The sequence below is a fragment of the Nannobrachium achirus genome, assembly GCF_963921795.1.
Source record: "Nannobrachium achirus genome assembly, chromosome: 23".
NCBI lineage: Eukaryota > Metazoa > Chordata > Actinopteri > Myctophiformes > Myctophidae > Nannobrachium > Nannobrachium achirus.
Window position 1 is genome coordinate 32,831,289 of NC_137830.1, and position 22,590 is coordinate 32,853,878.

Here is a 22,590-nt window from a genome sequence, read left to right on the forward strand (position 1 = left end):
TAGTGCTGTCAAACAAGTCTGGGACACTATCTATGACATCTATGAAAAATGTCAATCCAAGTTCAAACCCTCACAATGCAAAAAACATCTCATTGGAAACTAATGTTGTTCTTTTATTGCCCGTCTCTCTCCATCAACCTGCCTTTCTCTTGCATCCCGCTCTCCCTCATCCTTTTCCTCACCGCTCCCACAAATCCTCCGTCTCCAACCTCCATGTCCTCCTCCCTCCTCGCTGCCTCCTCTGTCCTGCCGAGCAGCTGCGTGGTGGACGAGATGGACTTCTCGGGCATGGAGCTGGACGAGGCTCTCAGGAAGTTCCAGGCTCACATCCGCGTCCAGGGAGAAGCACAGAAGGTGGAGCGGCTCATCGAGGCTTTTAGGTGAGTGTAGAAGAAAGTGTCACTCGCTCTGTGTCTCACTTAGTGACATCTTCATTAGGCCGTTTTTTGCTTGTCTTTAAACAAGATTTTAATTAACGTTAGGACAATGGGTAAATCTTGATTGCAACCGTAGGTTGCAGTTTATCATCAGAACCGTCACAGCTTGTCCGTGTTCGGACGGGTAACGCCTGACACTGTGGTTCCCTTGACATGTCACTGTGACATCACAGGTGACATCACAGGTGACATTACAGTGATGTCAGATCAGAGCAGGGATCTCCATATATGGGCATAAAAGGGATTCTGTTAGGGATCTCCATATATGGGCATAAAAGGGATTGTATCCCAGATGATGCCCTGTTAGGAGAACCACACTAACAGAATCCATATACATGTATGGCCAAGACAGATGGCGCGACCTCGCCCTTTAGGGTGAGTCGCTTTACGCCCTTCAGGGCGTCTTACTGGTACTTCTATGTGTCATTAGTTCGACTTAGTTAGTTTAGTGTTAAGGTTTGGTTTAGGTTTAGGCATAGTGGTTAAAATTCACTAAGGTAAGCATTCACCAGCGTTGGCAGGTTAGCATTTCACCAGGTTAGCATTCACCAGCGTCAAACTAATGGGATGTCGAACGAATGCTACGTCGCAATATCGGCACGCTGTCCCTGGGACAATGGCTTCCATTATAGCATAATAACTTTCAAGGAATAGAAAGGCTGCAGCTTCTATTAGCTGATTGTAAACGCACATTCTGAAACACTTTGGATGAAGGCTCTATAGCAAATGCACCATTTACCATTTAATGGGAAGCTACACGGTAATTGGTAGTTATTCACATCAGATAAGTGACGGCCCACAAATTAACCACTAATGAGTGGCTGGGAAAATGATTGCGGGGAGAGAGAGAAAGAGAGGGCGGGGTAGGTCGGGTGTTAATATTTAATATCTCAATGTTTAACTGGGTTATCCGATATCGTTGTTATGAATCTACATTATACCGGAATTTTGTATTAACCCATTTAGGCCTAGAATTATTGAATGCTTTAACTATTGAAAAATAGCAGATATACAAGCTCACAGCGTGGCACCGAGCTTGTAGATCTGCCATTTTTGAAAAATCATGACTTGTTTTTGCAAGTCTTTGAATATATCTATTTAAAAGCGAACATTTGTAACTCAAATATTTGCTTCTGGGTGGTCCCTGGAACAACATGTTTTGAGATGGGGGTCCGCGGCCAAATAAATGTCATTTTGGGGGTCCTCGACATGAAAAAGTTTGAGAACCACTGATTTCGAGGAAGGATTTAGAAGTGGGGTCAAAGATCGTGTCAAAGATATTCAAAGACTTGCAAAATAGTAGATCTACAAGCTCGCACTGTGAGCTTATTTTTCAATAGTTAAAGCATAAAATAATACCGTAGTTAAAGTGGTTAGAATCTAATGCGACTCGGGCACGTTCCAGGTCTTTGAGGGTTTAAAAAATGGTGTGAATATTCCATGAGAGCATGTCACTGTATAATGGTCTGTTCAACTGCCCGTATTCATGAACTAGGTGGATTTCCAGAATGATTTTATTCAAACATTTGCTTTACTCTCTCTTGCACTGTTAAAATCTTGAGTGTAAAACTGTCCATTCGCAACTCTGAGGGCAGCGATAAAGGGGCGTCCCCAGCTAAATGATTGATAGTTGGGAACCAAATGGACCCTTACGGATCTGTAACACCGAGAGTCTACAAATGGAACCAAATGGACCCTTACAGATCTGTAAAAATGGAACCAAATGGACCCTTAAGGATCTGTAACTCAGAGAGTCTACAAATGGAACCAAATGGACCCTTACAGGCGTGTAACTCGTGAGAGTGTACAAATGGAACCAAATGGACTCATATTGTCTGTAACCCAGAGAGTGTGCAAATGGAACCAAATGGACCTTTACACTCCCGTGTGCACGCACGCACGCACGTTTTCACAGAGCATTGCATAATATTAGGGCTCGTAATTATCCACAGCTTTAGCAGAGCGTGTGTGAGCATCATCGGTATGCAGGGAGGTTGTGGGCCCATGACACACACACACACACGCGCACGCACGCATGCACACACACACACACACACACACACACACACACACACACACACACACACACACACACAGAGACGTCTGTTTTGTTCTGGCTACGTGCTCCACCATCCCATTAGACAGCATGCTATTTCCCGGTCACAATTTGTGACGGGGAAACGATTTGCGCTGCAGCTGTGGCTCCATATGTGTTAACGTTAGATGTTTTTTTCCCCCCAGACCCTCTTCAGAGCAAACAACCACCTGTCATATTTGTCAAGGTGCCCGGGCGGGTGTTGGGAGAGAGGAAAAGGTTATATTGCTGTAGCCAGCAGGCAGAGAGAATAGAAAAACTAAGCTGTGATGACTAAAACTAAGACTAAATATATTGACAATTTCGTCAACAAAATAAAAACTAGACTAAAATGTTAAGGGAGGGACTAGTGGAGAAGAGAGTAATTTTATGTTTGGTTGCTCTCAGGTGTTGCGTGCTGAAAATAGCCGATCTACAAGCTCACAACGCGTCTCAGCACACAACCATGTGTAAAATCAGTCATTACGATGCCATCAAGGCCTGCCAAAATACATTTTGGTTGACTAAATCAACCGTAGATTTAGTCGCCATAAAATCTTATGATATTTAGTCGACTAAAATTAGACTAAAACTAAAACTTTTCAGGTGACTAAATTATGTCTAAAACTAAATGACATTTTATTCAAAAGACAATGACTAAAACTAAATCAACATTTGCTGTCAAAAACAACACTGGATGAGAGGGTACTGAGGAACAGGGATGGGGCGATATGAAAATGTCATATCATGATTATCGTGACAAAAGAAATCGCAATTTACGATAGATAGTATATCACCATAATCAAAATCCATATTCCTGGGGCAGAACATTTGCCAAAAAATAGCAGATCTACAAGCTCACAACGCAGTCACAACGAGCTTGTAGATCGTCTATTTTTTCTCAAAGACATTTGATAGAGAGTGAAAAAAAATACTGTATCAAGTACGAATATTATATGTACCTTTTACCAATTATAGAGGGTTTAAGTGGTACCGGATATGCAGCTCAGCAAATAAAAGGTGAATCGATCCCAGTGCATGACGGGGGACGATATCACGATAAATTAAACTCCACGATACGATTATCGCGAGTGAGAGGAGAGGAGAAACGGAAAACGAAAAGGAAGGAGGCAGTAGAAGGATGGAGTGAGGGAGATTTATAAATAACCACCATTGCGTAACCATCTCTCTCCCTCCCTCCCCCTTCTCCCTCCCCCTTCTCCCCCTCTCCGGTGCTTCAATAAACAAACATTCTCTGAAGGGGAATTGGAGGATGGTAGGTAGGGGTGGGAGGATGTGGGGAGAGAGAGAGGGAGAGCGAGGGAGAGAGGGAGGGAGAGAGAGAGAGAGAGAGAGAGAGATAGAGGGCATCTCGGAACAAAACACATAGGCAGAGAAGAGATGTTAAAATAAAACAAGCAGGTGGCTGCCTCAGCATCTGCTGTGTCAGGAACCAGGATCTTAATGAAGGAACAAAACACGCTCGGCCTGTTCCTTCGCTAGGAACCATCCACCGTGCGTTCCACTGCACCTGGGTTCTGTGTTAACCCATTTAGGCCTAGAATTATTGAATGCTTTAACCAGTGAAAAATAGCAGATATACAAGCTCACAGTGAGCTTGTAGATCTGCTATTTTTGAAAAAGTCGTGAAAATGTGTGCAGATCTTTGAACATATGTATTTTTAAAGCAAACGTTTGTAACTCAAATTTTGCTTCTGGGTGGTCCCTGGAACTAAATATTTTGTGATGGGGGTCCGTGGCCAAATAAATATCATTTTGGGGGTCCTTCACATGAAAAAGTTTGAGAACCACTGACATAGTAGTCTCTCAAGAACAGACTAACTGAGATCCAGTTAAGTGGAAAGGACCTATTCTTTGACAATGGCTGGTCAGATTGCTGACATAGAAACATAGGTTATTGTACCTTGGAAGGATTCAAAAGACACTTATAGAAAAGGGGTCAAAATTCTAATTTTCACGATTTTTCAAAAATAGCAGATCTACAAGTGCGGCACCGAGTGCCGCGCTGTGCCGCGCTGTGAGCTTGTATATCTGCTATTTTTCAATAGTTAAAGCATTCAATAATGATACACAATAATGTGTACCCGTTGTAAAGGCGTTAAAAACATATGGCTGCTACACTTTGTTTTATGCACTCATTTTAGTTCAGCAGATTGGTTTGAAAGGACTTTCTTTCCCCCTGATACTTTACTTTAGCCCTAGATTCTAAGTCGCAGGACGAATAGCGAAAATAGCCGGTATGCATGCTCACAACGCGTTTTTAACCAACACTCTTTTACTTTTATAAGGCCTATCGTGACTTCTTCGGACAAATGTGACTAAACGTTAAATGAATGATCAGCTATTTGAAATATACAAAAATGTTTTTCAAAATTGTAAAAAATGGCAAAAGAGTTTAGGGATAAGGGGTAAAGCATGGACGAAAATAGAGCCCCTGGTGCCGTCCCGAGCACTTCTGCACTCCAGATATGCGGGAAAGATCAGTAAAATAAGTTTTAAAAAAATTAGGTGATTTTACTGCACTGGAGTATTTCCAATTTCCAAAACTTTTACTTCTACTCCAGTATATCTCAGAGACAAATATTTTATTTTTACTCCGCAATAATTATTTGAAAACTTCAGGGAGGCCACGAAGGCCATGGCCGTCACTGAACCTCAGTTTGGCCTTGTGACCCTCCAAAAAATTGCATTCCCTGATAGGCCACCGTGGTCTTAACTCATTTGCTGCTTTTTAAAAAATGGCTGCCAAGATCCAGGATGCCACGAGTCTACATAGACTTCCATGCAGGGACGTGCTGGGCCCCTTATTCAGCCCAGGAAAAAGAGTTGGAGAGCTATAGAGAGAGATCTCTCTCCATAGCGCTGCTGCTACTCAAAGATTTGCCATTTCAGATCATGACAAGTGACAAGCCAGTGGGCCAATTACTGTACATGAGTTATATTTCGTCGTTGTCGGGTGGAAACCTTGTATGTCCAAAACTGTTTGTTTTGTATTTATCATTTAAAAAATGATTTAAACTAGTGAAAACAGCCGATCTACAAGCACACAACGTGTGCTTGTAGATCTGCTGTTTTCACTACTTTTGTGCGACGGCCTTGTATGATGAAGCAGGGCTTTGCTTTGCGAGAAAATTTACAAATTTGAAACTTGGAGATAGGAGGTTTCTGCCCGACAGTGACGATTTACTTTTTTGGCCGCCCAGCCCCCAAAATGGAACGAAGGCCATCATTTTATTTATTTATTTTCCCTAATGGCCGGCCTGGACCAGCCGGGAATGAACCAGCCGTTCGGGAGTTGTCCCACTTTTCCCAATGGCCAGCACGTCCCTGATTCCCTGATAGGCCACCGTGGTCTTAACTCATTTGCTGCTTTTAAAAAAATGGCTGCCAAGATCCAGGATGCCACGAGTCTCCATAGACTTCCATGTAATTCATAGTGCACGAATCATGCACGCCCATGCCTAGATCATGCACCACGTGTGTGAACGCTGTTCACAGCTTTCAAACAAAAAAATCTGCTTGGAAATCTGTTCAGGCATTCATGAGATATCAGCCATTATGTTTTTACATTATGTAAACAAAGATGGCTGCCAGTTTGAAAGATGGGGCTGGTATGGGGGTTAAACATGCAATTTCGCGATCGGGATTATGCCTGAAGGTCATGAGGTCCAACATTTTTGGACCTCATGGGACAAGCTGTGACATTTCTCATGGTAAACTGCGACCTTCGGTCGCAACTAGAGTCTCTTTCTTGTCAATATATAGACACCAATTCTTAACTCTTATACCGCTTTGGACGTTCCTGTTCGCCCCAATTCTCAAGAGACCTCCGCGCCAATACGGCGCTCGTTCGCGTTCGTTCGTTCGTTCGTTTACCTTGTTGAAGCTGATGAGGGGTCGCGCCGCCGTGTACTGTAAACACATTTTCCGCGGTGATGGTGTAAAAAATCCATTATGCGTTAACATCAACGGAGACCAATTCACTTCCTTGTTGATTTCTCTGGCTGTGAGGCTCTGTGGCCAGTGACTGACTCTGAACACATAACAGGCAAACTCACATTCATTCTCGCATGACGCCGCCCTCTGCTGCCTGGCAGACCAAAGTGCACTATTGCACAATCAAAAAAAAAATAAGAAAAAAAATTAAAAAAAATGTCTATCTATCTACTATAACGTCGCAAAGGTAAGCCGCTTTTTGATGGCACCAGACCCAATAAATAAATAAATAATCTGGCAGTAGGAGAGTTAATTCCCCTGAGTCCCCATCTTTAAACAAATCTTGTAACTTTGATTGGTGCAGGGCTGAGCATGCAGATAGTCAAACATATTACATTTTAGATCGTCCTTAACCCTTAAATGTGTTTTATTTGATGGCCTTCCTGCCCTGGCATTTGGCCTTTGTGCCCTCAGAAAATGGACAACACCAAAGGCCAAGTGGCCTTGCCCCTAAAATGACAAAATACCAGACCTGCTGATAGGGACAGTCAAAGGACAGCTATTTTTGCCCCGGTATTGGAATATCACACACGAGGATGTAATTATCAGTCTCTGTTGATTTGAGGCTTTCGGATGCGAGGCTGTGAATATGCATAAGTAGTCGCACTGCGTGCGTGTGTAGATAGATACCTTTATTATCCCAAGGGGGAAATTCAGTTGTCCAGTAGAAGCACAGCAGTATACAGTTATTTACAAAGTTACAGAGACGTAAGAAAAGATAGATAAGAGGGAAAAAAACAAACAAAACAAAGACAAGAGCAGTACAGTACCAATAAAGAGAAGGTGCATCAATAGAGGGGGCGAATAATATATAAGTATATAAAGTGTCTTGCAAAAGAGACCATAGCAGTCAATGCTAGTTAGTGCAAACAAGTATCTCACTGTCATTGTTAAATAAAGCAAAAATACTCAGAAACTACCAACACAACCTAATAGTGCAATGTCAAAAATCAGTGCGAAAAAAGAAGAAACTAGGAAGCGTGTCACCGCAAGACGCACATGAGCACTCTTCCTGGACGGTCCTTAGAGGTCAAAGTCAATACAGCAATAGTTCCTTAGAGGTCAAAGTCAATACAACAATGGTTCCGTCAGTCTAAGTTAGGAAGGGAGACCTTTTCAAGCGTCCGTTATGTGTCTCGTTGTACAGCTTAAGTGCCAAACGACTTTTGGATCAACTTTCTCACTATGGACTTCCCTGCCAGACGACTTAAATCGACTTTTACTTAGAAAAAAAAACATTTTTTTTTTTTTTGTTTTTTTTTTTTTTTGGACCCCATTAAATCTAGTAAACATGATTTCAATCGCGATTTTGCATGTTCCACCCCCATACAACCCCATCTTTCATACAGGGTAGCCATCTTTGATTACATAACATGTAAAACATAATGGCTATTATCTCAAGAATGCCTGAACGGATTTCCAATCTGTTTTTTTTGTTTGAAAGCTGTGAACAGCCTGCACAAACATGGTGCATGATCTGTGAATGGGCGTGCATGATCTGTGCACTATAAATTACATGGAAGTCTATGGAGAGGGCTGGCAGGGAGAACCCAAAGAAGGCATATTTAATTGGCAGTAACTGAGTTGAGGGCAGCCGGTACAAAAGATTTTCCTAATCTCTCACATCTCCGTCCTGGGTAGGTAAAGCGATCGTTTCCTCTCTTACTCCAGTAACTGGTGATCTCTAGATGGAGGGGGTGGGAGGAGTTCTCCAAGATGGAATCTAGCTTCCTCTCTGTGCGCACCCTGGTTACTTCCTCCACCCCTGCAGAGAGGACCCAACGACAGAGCCTGCTTTCTTCACCAGTCTGTTTAGGTTAAACGTGTCACCTGCTCTGTTGTTGCCACCCCAGCATGTTATACCAAAAAAGAGGACACTTGCCATGACAGACTGATAGAACATCTGTAGCATCCTATTGCACACCCCAAACGATCTCAGTCTTCTCAGGAGGAACAGCCTGCTTTTCCCCTTGCTGTGAATCGCCTGCGCGTTGTCCGACCAGTCCAGTGAACTATTCAGGTGTACTCCGAGGAATTTGTAGTTATCCACGAGCTCAACCACCTCACCGTTAATGGTGCTTGGCACCGGGGGGACTCTCTTGGAGGTGCGGAAGTCCACCACCATCTCCTTGGTCTTGCTTGCGTTGAGCCTGAGATGGTTAGCCTCGCTCCACTGCACAAAGTCCCTAACCACACCATCGTGCTCAGTCGTGTTGTCACCCGAGATCTTGCTGACCACCACGGTATCATCTGAGAACTTCTGCAGATGACAGGTCTTGGAATTGAAGCGGAAGTCCGATGTATAGAGAGTGAACAGGAAGGGTGAGAGCACAGTTCCTTGAGGGGCCCCCGTGTTGCTCACCAGCACATCAGACCGACAGCTATGCAGTCTCACAGACTGTGGTCTTTCAGAAAGGTAGTCTGTGATCCATGCCACAAAGCCCTTGTCCACCCCCATCAGCGTAAGCTTCTCCGCAAGCAGAGACGGTTGGATAGTGTTGAAAGCACTGGAGAAGTCAAAAAACATAATTCTGACTGTGCTGCCCAGATCTTGAGAGCCTTATGGAGCATGTAGGTGATGGCGTCATCAACCCCAATATCAGCCTGGTTGTGTGTGTGTGTGTGTGTGTGTGTGTGTGTGTGTGTGTGTGTGTGTGTGTGTGTGTGTGTGTGTGTGTGTGTGTGCGTGTGCGCGCGTGTGCGTGTGTGATGTCGTTTCCAATCATGTGGCTCAATGGGCATAAGACTCGGGGGAATAATGCCCCGCCCCCTACTGTACCCTGAAATGATGACTCATTAATGTAAAAATTACAGTTCACACATCAGTACGCACACACACACACCCACACCTACGTGCACACACACACACACACACACACACACACACACACACACACACACACACACACACACACACACACACACACACGTTTTCCATTTAGCTGACACTGTTAATTCAAAGTAGCAGTATGTGGGTTAGAGATCAGTTGCTTGCTCAAGGGCACGTTGGCATCGCATGATGTAACCTTTGACCCTCGCTGGTTCCAGGGTTGTCGGTTCGATATAATTATCGTCACTGTCAGGCAGTACCACGTATCTCCAAGTTTCAAATTCGTACGTTTCTTTCGTAAAGTAAAGCCCCGCTTCATCACACAGGACTGTCGCACAAAACTAGTGAAAAAAGCAGATCTACAAGTACGCGACGCCTTGTGGTGCGAGGCTTTGTGTGCTTGTAGATCAGCTATTTTCACTGTATTACAGAGGTCTTCAACGTTTTCAGGCAAGGACCCCTTAGTCGAGAGAGAGATGAAGCAGGGCCCCCCCAACCCATAGATACCATACAGTTTCATTGTTTGACAGCACAATCATCAGTGTATTTTAGATTCATGTCAATGTGAGTTTCCAGATATTTAACCACTTGAACCGTCAATACTTAATAAACTTGGCCTATCACCCTGTACTTCGTCTGCTCTTTCCCCCCTCTACATGAAACCTCTTTGCCGAAAATAGCCGATCTACAGGCTCACAACGCCTCGCAGCGCGAGGCGTTGTGAGCTTGTAGATCAGCTATTTTTTGGCTAAAGTTCTAAGAATATGGACACTTCAATCGGTTAATTTAGAAAAGGAGAAAAAATACTTCTATCACACAATGATTTGGAGGACCCCCTGTAGTAACTCTGAGGATATTTTCACAGTCACAGCAAGGGTTTTTGAAGCACCTATAAAGCCACGGGTGGAAGAAGTACTCACATTTTGTACTTAAGTAAAATTGACAATACCACCACGTAGAAATAGTCACACCGCCTATTTCTTCTACCTATGAGGGCAGATGCATTTCAATGGGAGCGAAGCAGTTTGCTGCCATTTCCCATTGAAATACATTGGCAGAATCCGCCCTCATAGGTAGACCGTGCCCTTTACAAGTAAACATTTGGTATTCAAAATGTACTTTAGTTTTGGTACAAGTATTGGCGTCAAAGTATACTTTAGTACCCAAAGTAAAAGTACTCATTACGCAGGTACTCAACACACAACACACACAGTGAGACACCTGGTTGTTTTTGTCTGTTTAGATAGATTCATGGGTCTCGTATTTCCGCTTCCCCCAGCTGTTCTCCTCCCACCTGCTCTCCTTTAGATTTAGAACTAGACTCTTTGGGGATGTTTCCATCGGCGTCCGTTGGTCACATTCTGTGCTAAGTCTCTTTCAGAGAATATAGTGCACTGCAACAGGCTTCCACACTGCACTGTTCTCCTTCTATCCACTGCCTGTAAAGAAGCCATATACTACCAAGCAGGGACGTGCAGAGAAAGTTAGAGAGGCAGGGGCAGAAAGCTCACAACGCGTCGCGCTGCGACGCATTGTGAGCTTGGAGGTCGGCTATTTTCGGTGCGTGATACCACAATGAACTAAGTCAATACTGGAGATGTGGCATGGATTTCTATACAGAGAGGGCAATTCTTTCAACATAAGATGCTGCATTCAAGTTCAGGAGAATTCTCTTGGATGCTGCCTTCGGGTATGGCATGGAAAAAAGGAATTTGCATTTCTTTCACCATAAGTAAAAACTGCATTCATGGTCTGGAGAGGGCACTTTTTACAGACGGATTAAAGGGCAGGGGCTCAAGCCCCCTTTCATGTCTTTGTGTTCACGTGCCTGCTACCAAGCCCCCAGAACCACGGTAGAACGGAAGCGTGTCGATATTGCGATGCATCTGTTCGACGGTTCATTCTTTCGACACGGGTGAATGTTATCCTGGTGAAATGCTAACCTGCCGACACGGCGGGTGAGTAGCTAACCTGCCGACGTGGGTGAATGTTAATCTCTATTCCTATACCTAACCCAAACCCTAACCTCAGTAACCGTGACGCGGGTGAGTAGCTAGCCTGCCGACACTCGTAGTCGACTCATCGAAAGAGCGAGATTTCGCCCGGTGGAACGGGCGTCCCCTGGTGGTCAAATCCGGGATTGCAACACTTTTACAATTGGCTCTGATATTGGAGCAGTACTTCAAACTCCACTGAGCAACTTCCATTGAAATTAATAGCTGGGTAGGATCTACAAGCTCACAGCGCGTCGCAAAGCTATTTTCACTACTTCTTAAACATTTGCGTTCTAATTTAAGGATTTATTTCATTTCTTCATGAAATTACTGAAAAAATGTATAATTGAAATTTGTTTTTAATTTATGTTTTTTATTTTCGTTTTAAATATTAATAAGTAAAAAACTAAATTTGGAAACCCACATTGGGACTCCACAAAAGGGTCCCGACCCAGTGTTTGGGAACCAGTGCTCTAGATATAGACACAGTTAGCCTGGCATGGGCAGACTAATATCACTGCGCTGTGTTTTTTAGTTGTGGCAGATTCGTCTGTTTTCTGAGAATATATTTTGTACAGAGCGAAAACGGGAGGGGGTCAACTAAGGGTTTAAGTGGTTTTAACTTGTGAAAAGGAATGAAAGAAATATGGATTGAGAAATCTGACGAGGATAAAGAGGATTAAGCAAAATGTCAGAATGTGTGTGAAACCATAACATTAATCCACAAACACAAGCACAGCTGTCAGCCAGCAATGAGGTTCATTTGAGTTTATTGCACTGATGAGCTGGAAACTAGTGATGCTATTGGACATAGTATTTCCTAAAAGGCAAGTTGTAGCACAATATAAGCTCTGTAAATAAATAGATGTGTTCCTATTAGCTGTTGTTGTGGAGTCAAGTCACCCTAACTGTTCCCAAAAAAGAGTGTTCCCAAACTTTTCAGTGCCGCGACCCCAGAAAAGGATCATATTTGAACTGGGGACACACATTAACCACTTTGGCCCTATTTTATACCTAGGCTATTTTGGTGCTTTAAGTACATTTTACTTTTTTAGCATACTTTTGCTCAAGTACATTTTGAATTCCAGACCTTTACTTGCAACAGAGTATTTCTATATACAGTATTGATACTTTTACTTAGGTACAACGTTTGAGTTCCTTTTCCACCACTGGGATTTGTGTACCATTGCGCCTCTAGTGGCTCCAATTGGTCTTTTGCCTTCATAAATGAACTCATCTTTGCTCTCGCTCTTGTTCCCTTGTTCCCTCTCTCCCCCCCCACCTCCCTCCCTCCATGCGTTGCTGCTCCGTGTGGCCAGTCAGAGGTACTGCATGTGTAACCCCGACGTGGTGCAGCAGTTTCACAACCCGGACACCATCTTCATCCTGGCGTTTGCCATCATCCTCCTCAACACGGACATGTACAGCCCCAACATCAAACCCGACCGCAAGATGATGCTGGAAGACTTCATACGCAACCTCCGAGGTACGCGCACGTGTGTGTGTGTGTGTGTGTGTGTGTGTGTGTGTGTGTGTGTGTGTGTGTGTGTGTGTGTGTGTGTGTGTGTGTGTGTGTGTGTGTGTGTGTGTGTGTGTGTGTGCGCGCGCACGTGCGTGCACACACAGACCAGCGGCTCTCAACCTTTTCAGGCTGTGACCCCCCAAAATAATCATGTTTGAACTGGGGAGCCCCCCCCCCCCCCCCAACCCTGACAAGCACTTGAAATGTCGACGTTGATGCATTACATTTAGTGAAAATATCTACATACAGTAACAGATCTACAAGCCCATGGCAGACATAGCAGATCTACAAGCTCACAACCCCAGCTTGTATGGCGAAATTTAGACTAATATCACGCTGCTCGTGCTGCTCTGCGCTGTTTGCATTGTTTCGCAAAGTTTGACACAGAACTTTCCCATCATCCGTCTCTGTGAAACGGTCCCAAACCGAGCTACAGTCTGTGGGTTTCATTTGCCATCGCTCTCTCGCTTTCCAGTGCGGTAATGGGTATTCATTATCATGCAAATTAACCAATAAGCCGATAAGAATATATTCAGGTGATGTTTAATAAACTGGCTAACTGAATAACATACACACACACACACATGCGCTCGTGCACGCACACGCATGCATGCAAGCACACACACGCACACACACGTGTGCGCGTGCACACGCCCACACACACCCACACACATCCAGTGATTGGGAAGAAGACCAGTTGTCATCGGAGTCTTCCTCGGTGTGTCTGAGGTGGATGCAGCAACGACTTCAATATAGCTTCATCCTCACACTTCCCCAAATTTCAATTACGTTTAAAATCAACAACTGGCATCACATGCAAATGAGAATTATGCAACTCTCTGTGTGTTTATATTTCACTGGTTGGGCCGTGGACTTTTTCAAGATATATATATTTTTACGGGGGCCCTGATTCAGAAAAGGTTGAGAACTACTTATTCCATATCTCTCTCTCTCTCTCTCTCTCTCTCTCTCTCTCTCTCTCTCTCTCTCTCTCTCTCTCTCTCTCTCTCTCTCTCTCTCCTCTCTCTCTCTCTCTCTCTCTCTTTCTCTCTCTCTCTCTCTCTGTCTCTCTCTCTGTCTGTCTCTCGCTCACTGTGGTGTGGGCTCATTGGTCAGCTAATGGCCCGAGGTTGGAACGCCATTGCACACCAGAAACCAATAATAGTAATGAAGCAACTGTGGAATAATTCATTAACTCGATCAGAATGGACCAACGGTGTCGAAGCAGGCGATATCAGGCCACCTTTATGGCTGGTAGCTATAAACCCAACAAATTAATATGCATGTTTGTCGAGGAGTTCATGACCAAATCACACACAAAATGTTTGCATTGGTGTCAACTGCAATGATTTTGGCTAGTTAGAAAGTTGTGGATGTGCAAACAAAACAAAAATGTTGGGAAGCGATTGCATCTGTTCTTTTTTTTCTTCACAATCGCGTAATTTTTGTTCTAACGACCTCGCCAAAATGTGTTTTCGCAAGATGTATGCAGCACACATGACAGGCAGTGGTGGAAAAAAGTACTCAAATTGTTTACTTAATAAAAGTATCAATACTGCATTGTACTGTAGAAACACTCACGTACAAGTCCAGAAAAATCCAGGAAAAAAAGAAAAAACTCAACCTTGTAATTAAGTAGAGTAGTTGAGTATAGAGGGTATGCGCATGCATAAAGTGAATGGCAAACCGAGTGGCAAATCGAGTGGCAAAGTGAATGGCAAAGTGAGTTTAAGTTTGTTTAACGTCATTTGATGCAATCAGATAGGACTTATCTGTTTGGATGTATGGGCTGTCAAGGCCAGAAAGTATATATTTTTTGCCACTCAGTTGGCGTTCCCGCATAACTTCCGGGTATGATGATGATGTCATGCCATGTCATTTACACCACTGATGACAGGCCATGTTATGATGCTGCTCCAGGTGTGGACAACATGGTGGTGGTTAGGGCTGTCCCGATTATTATTTTATATGACGATTAATTGTGACTCAAATAATTATGATCAATGATTTAATTGTGTTTTGGGCGTTGACAATTATATTTCTGTTTGGCCTGTAGACTTTGAAGTTGCAAATGGCAGATATGACACATAACCTAAATACACAAAGAAATGACTGACATATTTGACAACTTTACTCTTGGAAATAGCCTCACGATCTACGAGCTCACGTGAGCTCGTAGATCTGCTATTTCCACTACTTTTTGAAAATGTTTGAAACTATGTGAACATTCCTCAACATGGAAACGATTATGACGATTATGCAAATAAATTGCGATTAGACGATAATGTAATAATTGTGTGGCCTAGTGGTGGGTTAGGGTTCTAGTGACAGGTGTTGTTGTATTGTTCCAGGTGTGGACGACGGGGCAGACATCCCCAGGGACATGGTGGTGGGCATCTACGAGAGGATCCAGCAGAGGGAGCTGCGCTCCAACGAGGACCACGTCACCTACGTGTCCAAGGTGGAGCAGTCCATCGTGGGCATGAAGACGGTAAGAACACATCGCCAGCGTTCATTACGACCTTTTTTCACTGACGCAAGTTGAATAAAAACTAAATAAAAACTAAGCAATGATGACTAAAACTATGACTAAATATATTGACAATTATGTCAAAAAACTAGACTAAAATGTTGAGGGAGGGACTAGTGGAGAAGAGATCCAGTAGAACTGAGGCCATGTTCAGACGGCAATGCTCTGTAGAGAAAACGGCGAGGTCCCGGGACATCGCCGTTGCGTTTTGCTTTTTGCTTTTTATCCAGCGTTCATATGAAGCCGCATCAGGGCATCAGCTAGGGTGGCCACCAGCAAGACCTCAGAAAGGAGGACACTTTTCTGGGGCGCGCTGTATATGGGACCCCCAAAATGATATAGGCCAATTTAGTCACGGACCTACTTCTCAAAATATTTTGTGCCAGCCAGGGATCCACATATTATTCCAGATTTGTACACTTTTTGAAAAAACTAGATCAAGATCATAGCTTGTAGATCGGCTATTTCGAATAGCCTATACAGTGTAAAATAGGTTTGTGGTTTAAACTTAGACTGGGTAGCCTACCTCCCTTATTTATGCACTTTGGGTGAATGAATGAATTATGTTATTTTATGATGGGCCTACACTGTATATAAATAGTTTTTTTTACAATATTCTTGGGTTAAATTGTCCCATTAGAAATCGAATCCACATGACTGGCATATCAGAAATAATATAACAGAGTGGGGAAGAGAAGGGGAAACTTGTGGATATATGGGTACTGCTGCAGCTGCAGTTATTTTGGCTAGGGATCCGACGGGGGAGAAATAAGACGAGAGGAAAACCTTCAGCACATTGAGTCATTGCCTGTCAGGCAGTCAAAGCATATGTCATTGCGTCCTACCTTCCCAGCTTCCCTTTGCTGACATATAACCGTTATACACAGCAGTGCAAAGTGCATAATAATCGTCAATTCTGTGCTTCTTTATTAACTTATTGACCTTGCTCCATTGTTGGCTAAATTTCGTTTCATTTCGGCGTCTTTATAGGCAAACCTTGACGTCGGTTTGCATCTAACAAGCGTGGGAGGAGTGACTCTAGCGTCCAGTGTAACAGTTGGGAACGAGCACTAAACAAAATGCACTCATGTAGCACGCGACACGCTGCGGTGCGGCTGCGGTGCGGCTGCGGTGCGGCTGCGGTGCGGTGTCGCGCTGTGACCGTGAGCTTGTATATCTGCTATTTTTCTATACCAATGATTAGGCTTGCTGCAAGCTGTTAAGAAACGTGAGAATTACCGTGATATGCAAATGTAAGCCAGCAGGCTGGCTGGCTGATAGTGGCACAGCACTGGCTGCGCAGAGTCAGACCTTTATTCTAACGGGAGATTTACAAAAGCCGGACAATAATGCGTCCGGCCACAGGTTGAGCTGGGAGGAGGACAGCAGTGTCAAAAACCGGACTGTCCGGCCAAAATCCGGACGTATGGCCACCCTAGCATCAGCCACTATGCCAACAAGGCCTGCCAACATTCATTTGTGTCGATGAAATCAACTGTAGATTTAGTCCACTAAAATCTTATGATACTTAGTTGACTAAAACTAAACTAAAACTAAAACATCTCAGATGACTAAAATATGACTAAAACTAAATTAAAATGTATTCAAAAGACTATGACTATAAAATAAATCAAAATGTGCTGTCAAAAAGAATACTGACTAACCCAGGACCCATGAACATGCATGCATGCGCACACAATCATACTTACAATACATTGTTGGTGTTGTACTATGACATGAGTTAGGCGCACACGCACACACACATGAACACATGTTCATGATTGGAGGAAGGCCCCCTCCTGTTACCTACATGAAAACTGAAACTTAAATGAATTATTTTACACTACCTTTAAACACTCTCTTGCCCACCTAGTGGCTCATTAATTCTCCTAAGCTTCAAGGACACACCCTGTTTTAATCGTATTTTGTTCTGGACAATTCTTATGGCTTGAGCAAAAGAGTAATAGACTTTGAGGTCATCGGCTGTTTTAGTGCTCGCCAACACTTGACAGGAAGAGAAACCAATTTCTGGGGGCTTTGGCTGGGAACATGTCTGGTTTCTTCTCAGCCACCATCTATTATGTTCCCCCAACTTGACATTGAAACCCAAATGCAGTAGTATTAGTAGTGGGTTTTTTTTGGCCTGTGTTTGTGTCTGTGGGTGATAAACGAGTGTCCATGGAATGACAGAGACATTGCTGTCAGCCTGTCACACATGATAGATTGTTTTAGAGGCGACCATCTGCACTGTCTGGGTGAAAAGACGCTCATTTAAGTGGTGTTTTTCACAGATACAACACATACTATCACGATAACAGTTTAGAGCCTGCTGACTGTGGCTTAGAGTCTGGATTACTTTAACCCAGTGGTTCTCAACCTGTGGGTCGGGACCCCCCGACCCACAATAATTGTTTTCTCACTCAACAGTAAACAAACCAGCATAAAGTTTAAGTGTATAGAGGGTATCTGCATATTTCTAAAGTGACAATTTAAGGACTTTTTAACACCTAACAAATTATAAATTAAACATTTGCGCGAATTGTCTAATATTATAGGCAGAAATTGAGAAAATAGCAGATCTACATGCTCACTGCATGTAGATCTGCTATTTTGTCCCCAGTTAAAATATGATTCTGTTGGGGCTCGCGGCTTGACAAGGTTGAGAACCACTGCTTTAACCCATTAAACACGCCACATTTTGAGCTTGTGGATCTGCTACTTTTGATGCTTTTGTGTGACGCTGTAGTAAGATCAAGTAGGGCGTTAATTTACTAAAGAACACAACAAGTTAAAATACGTAGATAAGATGTTTCTGCCCAACAGCAACGATGTTGAATTGATCGCGTAGACCAGGGGTCTTCAACGTTTTCAGGCCAAGGACCCCTTAGTTGAGAGAGAGATGAAGCAGGGACACCCACAACCTTATCATAGATTCCATATAGTTTCATTATTTGACAGCACAATCATCAGTGTATTTTGGATTCATGTCAATTTGTGTTTTCAGATATTTAACCACTTGAATTGTCAATACTTAATAAACTTGACCTTTCACTCTGCACTTGGTCTGCTCTTTTTCCCCTCTACACCAAACCTCTTTGCCAAAAATAGCCGATCTACAAGCTCACAACGCCTCGCAACGCGAGCTTGCTAGGCTATTTTGCTAGGCTATTTCTGGCTAAACTTCTCCGAATATGGGCGCGTTCAAGTGGTTAATATAAAAACGGAGAAAACAAAGTCTCAAAAATCACACAAAAAGTCCACAAAATCACACAAAGATTTGGAGGACCCCCTGTAGTAACTCTGAGGACCCCCTAGGGGTCCCGAACCCCCTGCTGAAGACCCCTGGCGTAGACTTTTGTCCTGAAACTGATTACACTTAATCATTCTGTTTACGCAGCACTTTAGTCTAGGACTGGGGAAAAGGTCAGACACGGAGACCACTGTTGTTTTCCCAGAGTCTGCGACATTAACGTTCAGTGTGCATAATGGTTCCTCGTGTTTGCTCCGCAGTCACAGCAGTCATTATCACATAATCGTTATGAGCACTGACGTGGTCCTGCAGAAGGGGACCCAGCTGCCAAATCACATCCAAGCCCGGCGGACGGAACAAACGGCCCGGCATTCTGGCAAGCGGTTGTTCCCCTCAATCACTCGTTCCGACCTTACAGACACACGATGGGACGTTATGTGAAATGATTTCCCCATGTCTTAAAACATCTGGAACTCAGCTGTTGCACTGCGGGGGGAAAGTGCTCATTTGTTTTTTTGGGAGCGGTGCAAACCGCTTCCCACGTTTGACTTAGTGTGTATGTATTCATGTCCCTTTGTATTCATTTATGTATGTATGCATGCTGTGCTGCAATACCGCTGGGTGACCAGTGGCAGGCCTGGGTGACCAAGTTGCGCTGTTGAGCAGACACACACACGCACGCACGCACTCACGCACGCACGCACGCACGCACGCACGCACGCACGCACACACACACACACACACACACACACACAGGGTATATATATGCTGTTACGCCACTTCTCCAGTATTGACTTGATTATGCTAAGTTTAGTGTGGTATCAAGTATTGGAAATAGCCGACCTCCAAGCTCACAACGCACCGCACCGCAGCGCAACGCGTTGTGAGCTTGGAGGTCTACTATTTTCAATATCTTCACCAAACAGCCCTTTTAGAAATTTCAGCCCCTGCCTCTCTAACATTCTCTGCACATCCCTGGCTCTCACTACTCCTTCATCACTTTCTCATCCACTTTCTCATTATTATAGCCCTGAACAGCTGTGCGCTGCACTCGCCCCCACAATACCTCTGCTCTTTCTCAATGTTACCGGATCTTGCAAGGGAAATAAGCAACCACGTCCATGGAAACAAGCCCAAAAGAAGCGACTATAAGCCACATTGAGAACTTTAAACCTATATGTGTCGGATATTTTCAAAAGATCTTGAATAAAAAAAGCTAAATATTTTTAGACAGAAATCTGGTACGGGGGTACATCACACAAAATATTTTTTAGATGGACAAATACACATTAATTTAGGTTTTCCTGACATGAAAACGTTTCGGAAATACTGGTTTAAACCACATTAGGAAACAAGCCCAAATAAGCAACTACACTTTACAAGCAACTACACTTAACAATACGTCATGAGATGCAACATTGTTAGCTTGTAGATCTGCTATTTTCAACGAGTTGTATTCATTTGACACTTCTGGCCATTCTGCAGAATGAGTGCTTTCTACTTTTGGTACTTTTTTGGTACTGTTTGATGCTAATACTTTTGTACTTTTACTCAAGTAAATGTTTAATTCCAGACTAGAGTAGAACAGGGGTCTTCAACAGTGGGTCCAGGAACCCTAGGGGATCATCAGAGTTATGGGAAAATCTTGATAGGTTAGGGTTTAGGGTAAAAAGAAAAAAAGGCAATTTCTAGCATGTTAGCTCTGACCGGAGGGTTTGGGATCTAGCGTCCGTTCACCTTTTTACAGCAGCCCATTATTGACAAATAAAACCCATTATGAATGAGGATTTAAACAAGAAAAAATAATTGTTGAGCGATACTAATCCTGTGGTGGAAAAATCCATATAACAATCATTGTGGTATTAATTTATTAAATGTATTAGATGATGCAATTTAAACCCACTGCAGGGTTGACATCATCACCTGTTCCTCCCTGTAAAACCCCTTACAAACAGACGACTCACACAAATCTATTACAATATGCCGACTGTGTGTGTGTGAATAGAGACCATGTAAGGAGTGACCATCTGTTGTTACCTCTCTGTACATCTCCTGGCTATGTATAAATGTGTGTGGGACATGGGTGTTTGGGGGCTGATGGGGGAAGCTCTGGAGGGAGACGCAAGTCTCTCACTCTCTTCTGTGATGAGATCTACAATAAAGTATGAAGTCTGATTCCTGACAACGCAGTCCTGCATCTTCCTGTTTTGTTTAACTTACTTATAGTACAGTTATAGTAACTTCAAAAACTTCCATTACAATCCCACCGTTCGTGGTCAGAGCTGCCGAGGACTCGAGATTAAAAAAAAATAACAAATGTACCGATCGTTCTGGGATATCATCACATCAGACCAACGTAATAAAACTGAGCTAGTCTGGAATTCTCCTTTAACTCAACCTGCTGCTCATTGCCCACGAGCAATTCAACCATAGTATAACAATGTACACAATCCTGGCGAACACCTGCGGTTGAACGTCTTATCTTTTGATTGTTTTGTGGTTGTGACCCCCAGGCAGTGCAAATATATAATCCTGTCACCTACACAGGGAACAGCAGTTACAGCACCAGACTCCTGTAAAACCACATCATGTATTCCTGAGGGGGACATGCCGTTTATTATTGTCAAGGTCTTGTTTCAATGGAGAAAACAGTTTGTATCAAAGTAGGAAAGAAAAAAAAAGCTTTACTTGTTTAAAAAAGGCATTAAAAACTAAACTTCAGACGTCTCGAAACACGTAACTACTTAAAGGACAACTCCTCCCTAAATCACTTCTAGGCTCATTTACCTACTTATATTGATCCCAAAATACCGTCCATGGGGTCTGTTGTCCAGTTTCCCCAGCAGAACCCAGCAGATCTCATAGCATAGAGTGGAGCCTATAAGCCTATCGCTTTTACACTAGTTGCTGTGTTCAAAAGTGATTTTCTTTTTCATGAATGTGTTACTAGTTGTCATTACAAACACATCCATGCCTTGGTTGTTCAACACAAGCCACCACAATCTAATAAATAATATTTTGGGGTGAGCATTCGGCACAGGTGCCAATCAAAGTGACTGTACTGTAATCACAGGGCATCTTTTCCGGGACTTGGCAAAACACATAAGAGAATAACATCTGTTTAGCAGAGTGTGAGGGCTTGTGTGGGACAACGATGACGTGGATGTGTTTGTAATGACAACTAGTACCACATTCATGAAAAATAATAACACGTTTGACCACTACAAATAGTGTAAAAGCGATAAGCTCCACTCTATGCTATGAGAGCTGCTGGGGAAACTGGACAACAGGGGCATTTCTGCCTAATAGTCTTAGCATTTCTGCCTAAGTAGGAAAATGAGCCTAGAAGTGTTTTAGGGAGGAGTTGTCCTTTACCCTCACACCTAAATGTGTTCCTCTGTTAACTCTTATACTGCTTTGGACGTTCCTGTTCGCCCCAATTCTCAAGAGACCTCCGCGCCAATACGGCGCTCGTTCGCGTTCGTTCGTTCGTTCACCTACCTTGTTGAAGCTGATGAGGGGTCGCGCCGCCGTGTACTGTAAACACATTTTCCGCGGTGATGGTGTAAAAAATCCATTATGCGTTAACATCAACGGAGACCAATTCACTTCCTTGTTGATTTCTCTGGCTGTGAGGCTCTGTGGCCAGTGACTGGTCTGAATGCACGTAACAGGCAAATCACATTCATTCTCAGCATGACGCCGCCCTCTGCTGCCTGGCAGACCAAAGTGCACTATTGCACAATCAAAAATAAATAAATAAATAAAATAAATAAATGTCTATCTATCTACTATCTACTATATCGCAAAGGTAAGCCGCTTTTTGATGGCACCAGACCCAATAAATAAATAAATAATCTGGCAGTAGGAGAGTTAAGCCATGAAAAAGTGTGCCTCTTTCCTGTGTTAATGAGTTTGTATATTGTATGTCTTTAA

At 43.4% G+C, this 22,590-nt stretch overlaps 1 protein-coding gene across 1 annotated transcript in view; it reads left to right on the forward strand.

The window, feature by feature from the left end:
- The window catches only part of iqsec3a (IQ motif and Sec7 domain ArfGEF 3a), a gene marked incomplete at its 3' end in the record, with an annotated part of 95,936 nt that overhangs the window by 43,287 nt on the left and 30,059 nt on the right, over positions 1-22,590 (forward strand). The window contains exons 4-6 of the mRNA XM_080754602.1: positions 258-380; positions 12,672-12,838; positions 15,226-15,365. Coding sequence (XP_080610728.1) covers positions 258-380; positions 12,672-12,838; positions 15,226-15,365 — 430 coding nt within the window. The remainder of the gene's footprint in view (positions 1-257; positions 381-12,671; positions 12,839-15,225; positions 15,366-22,590) is intronic.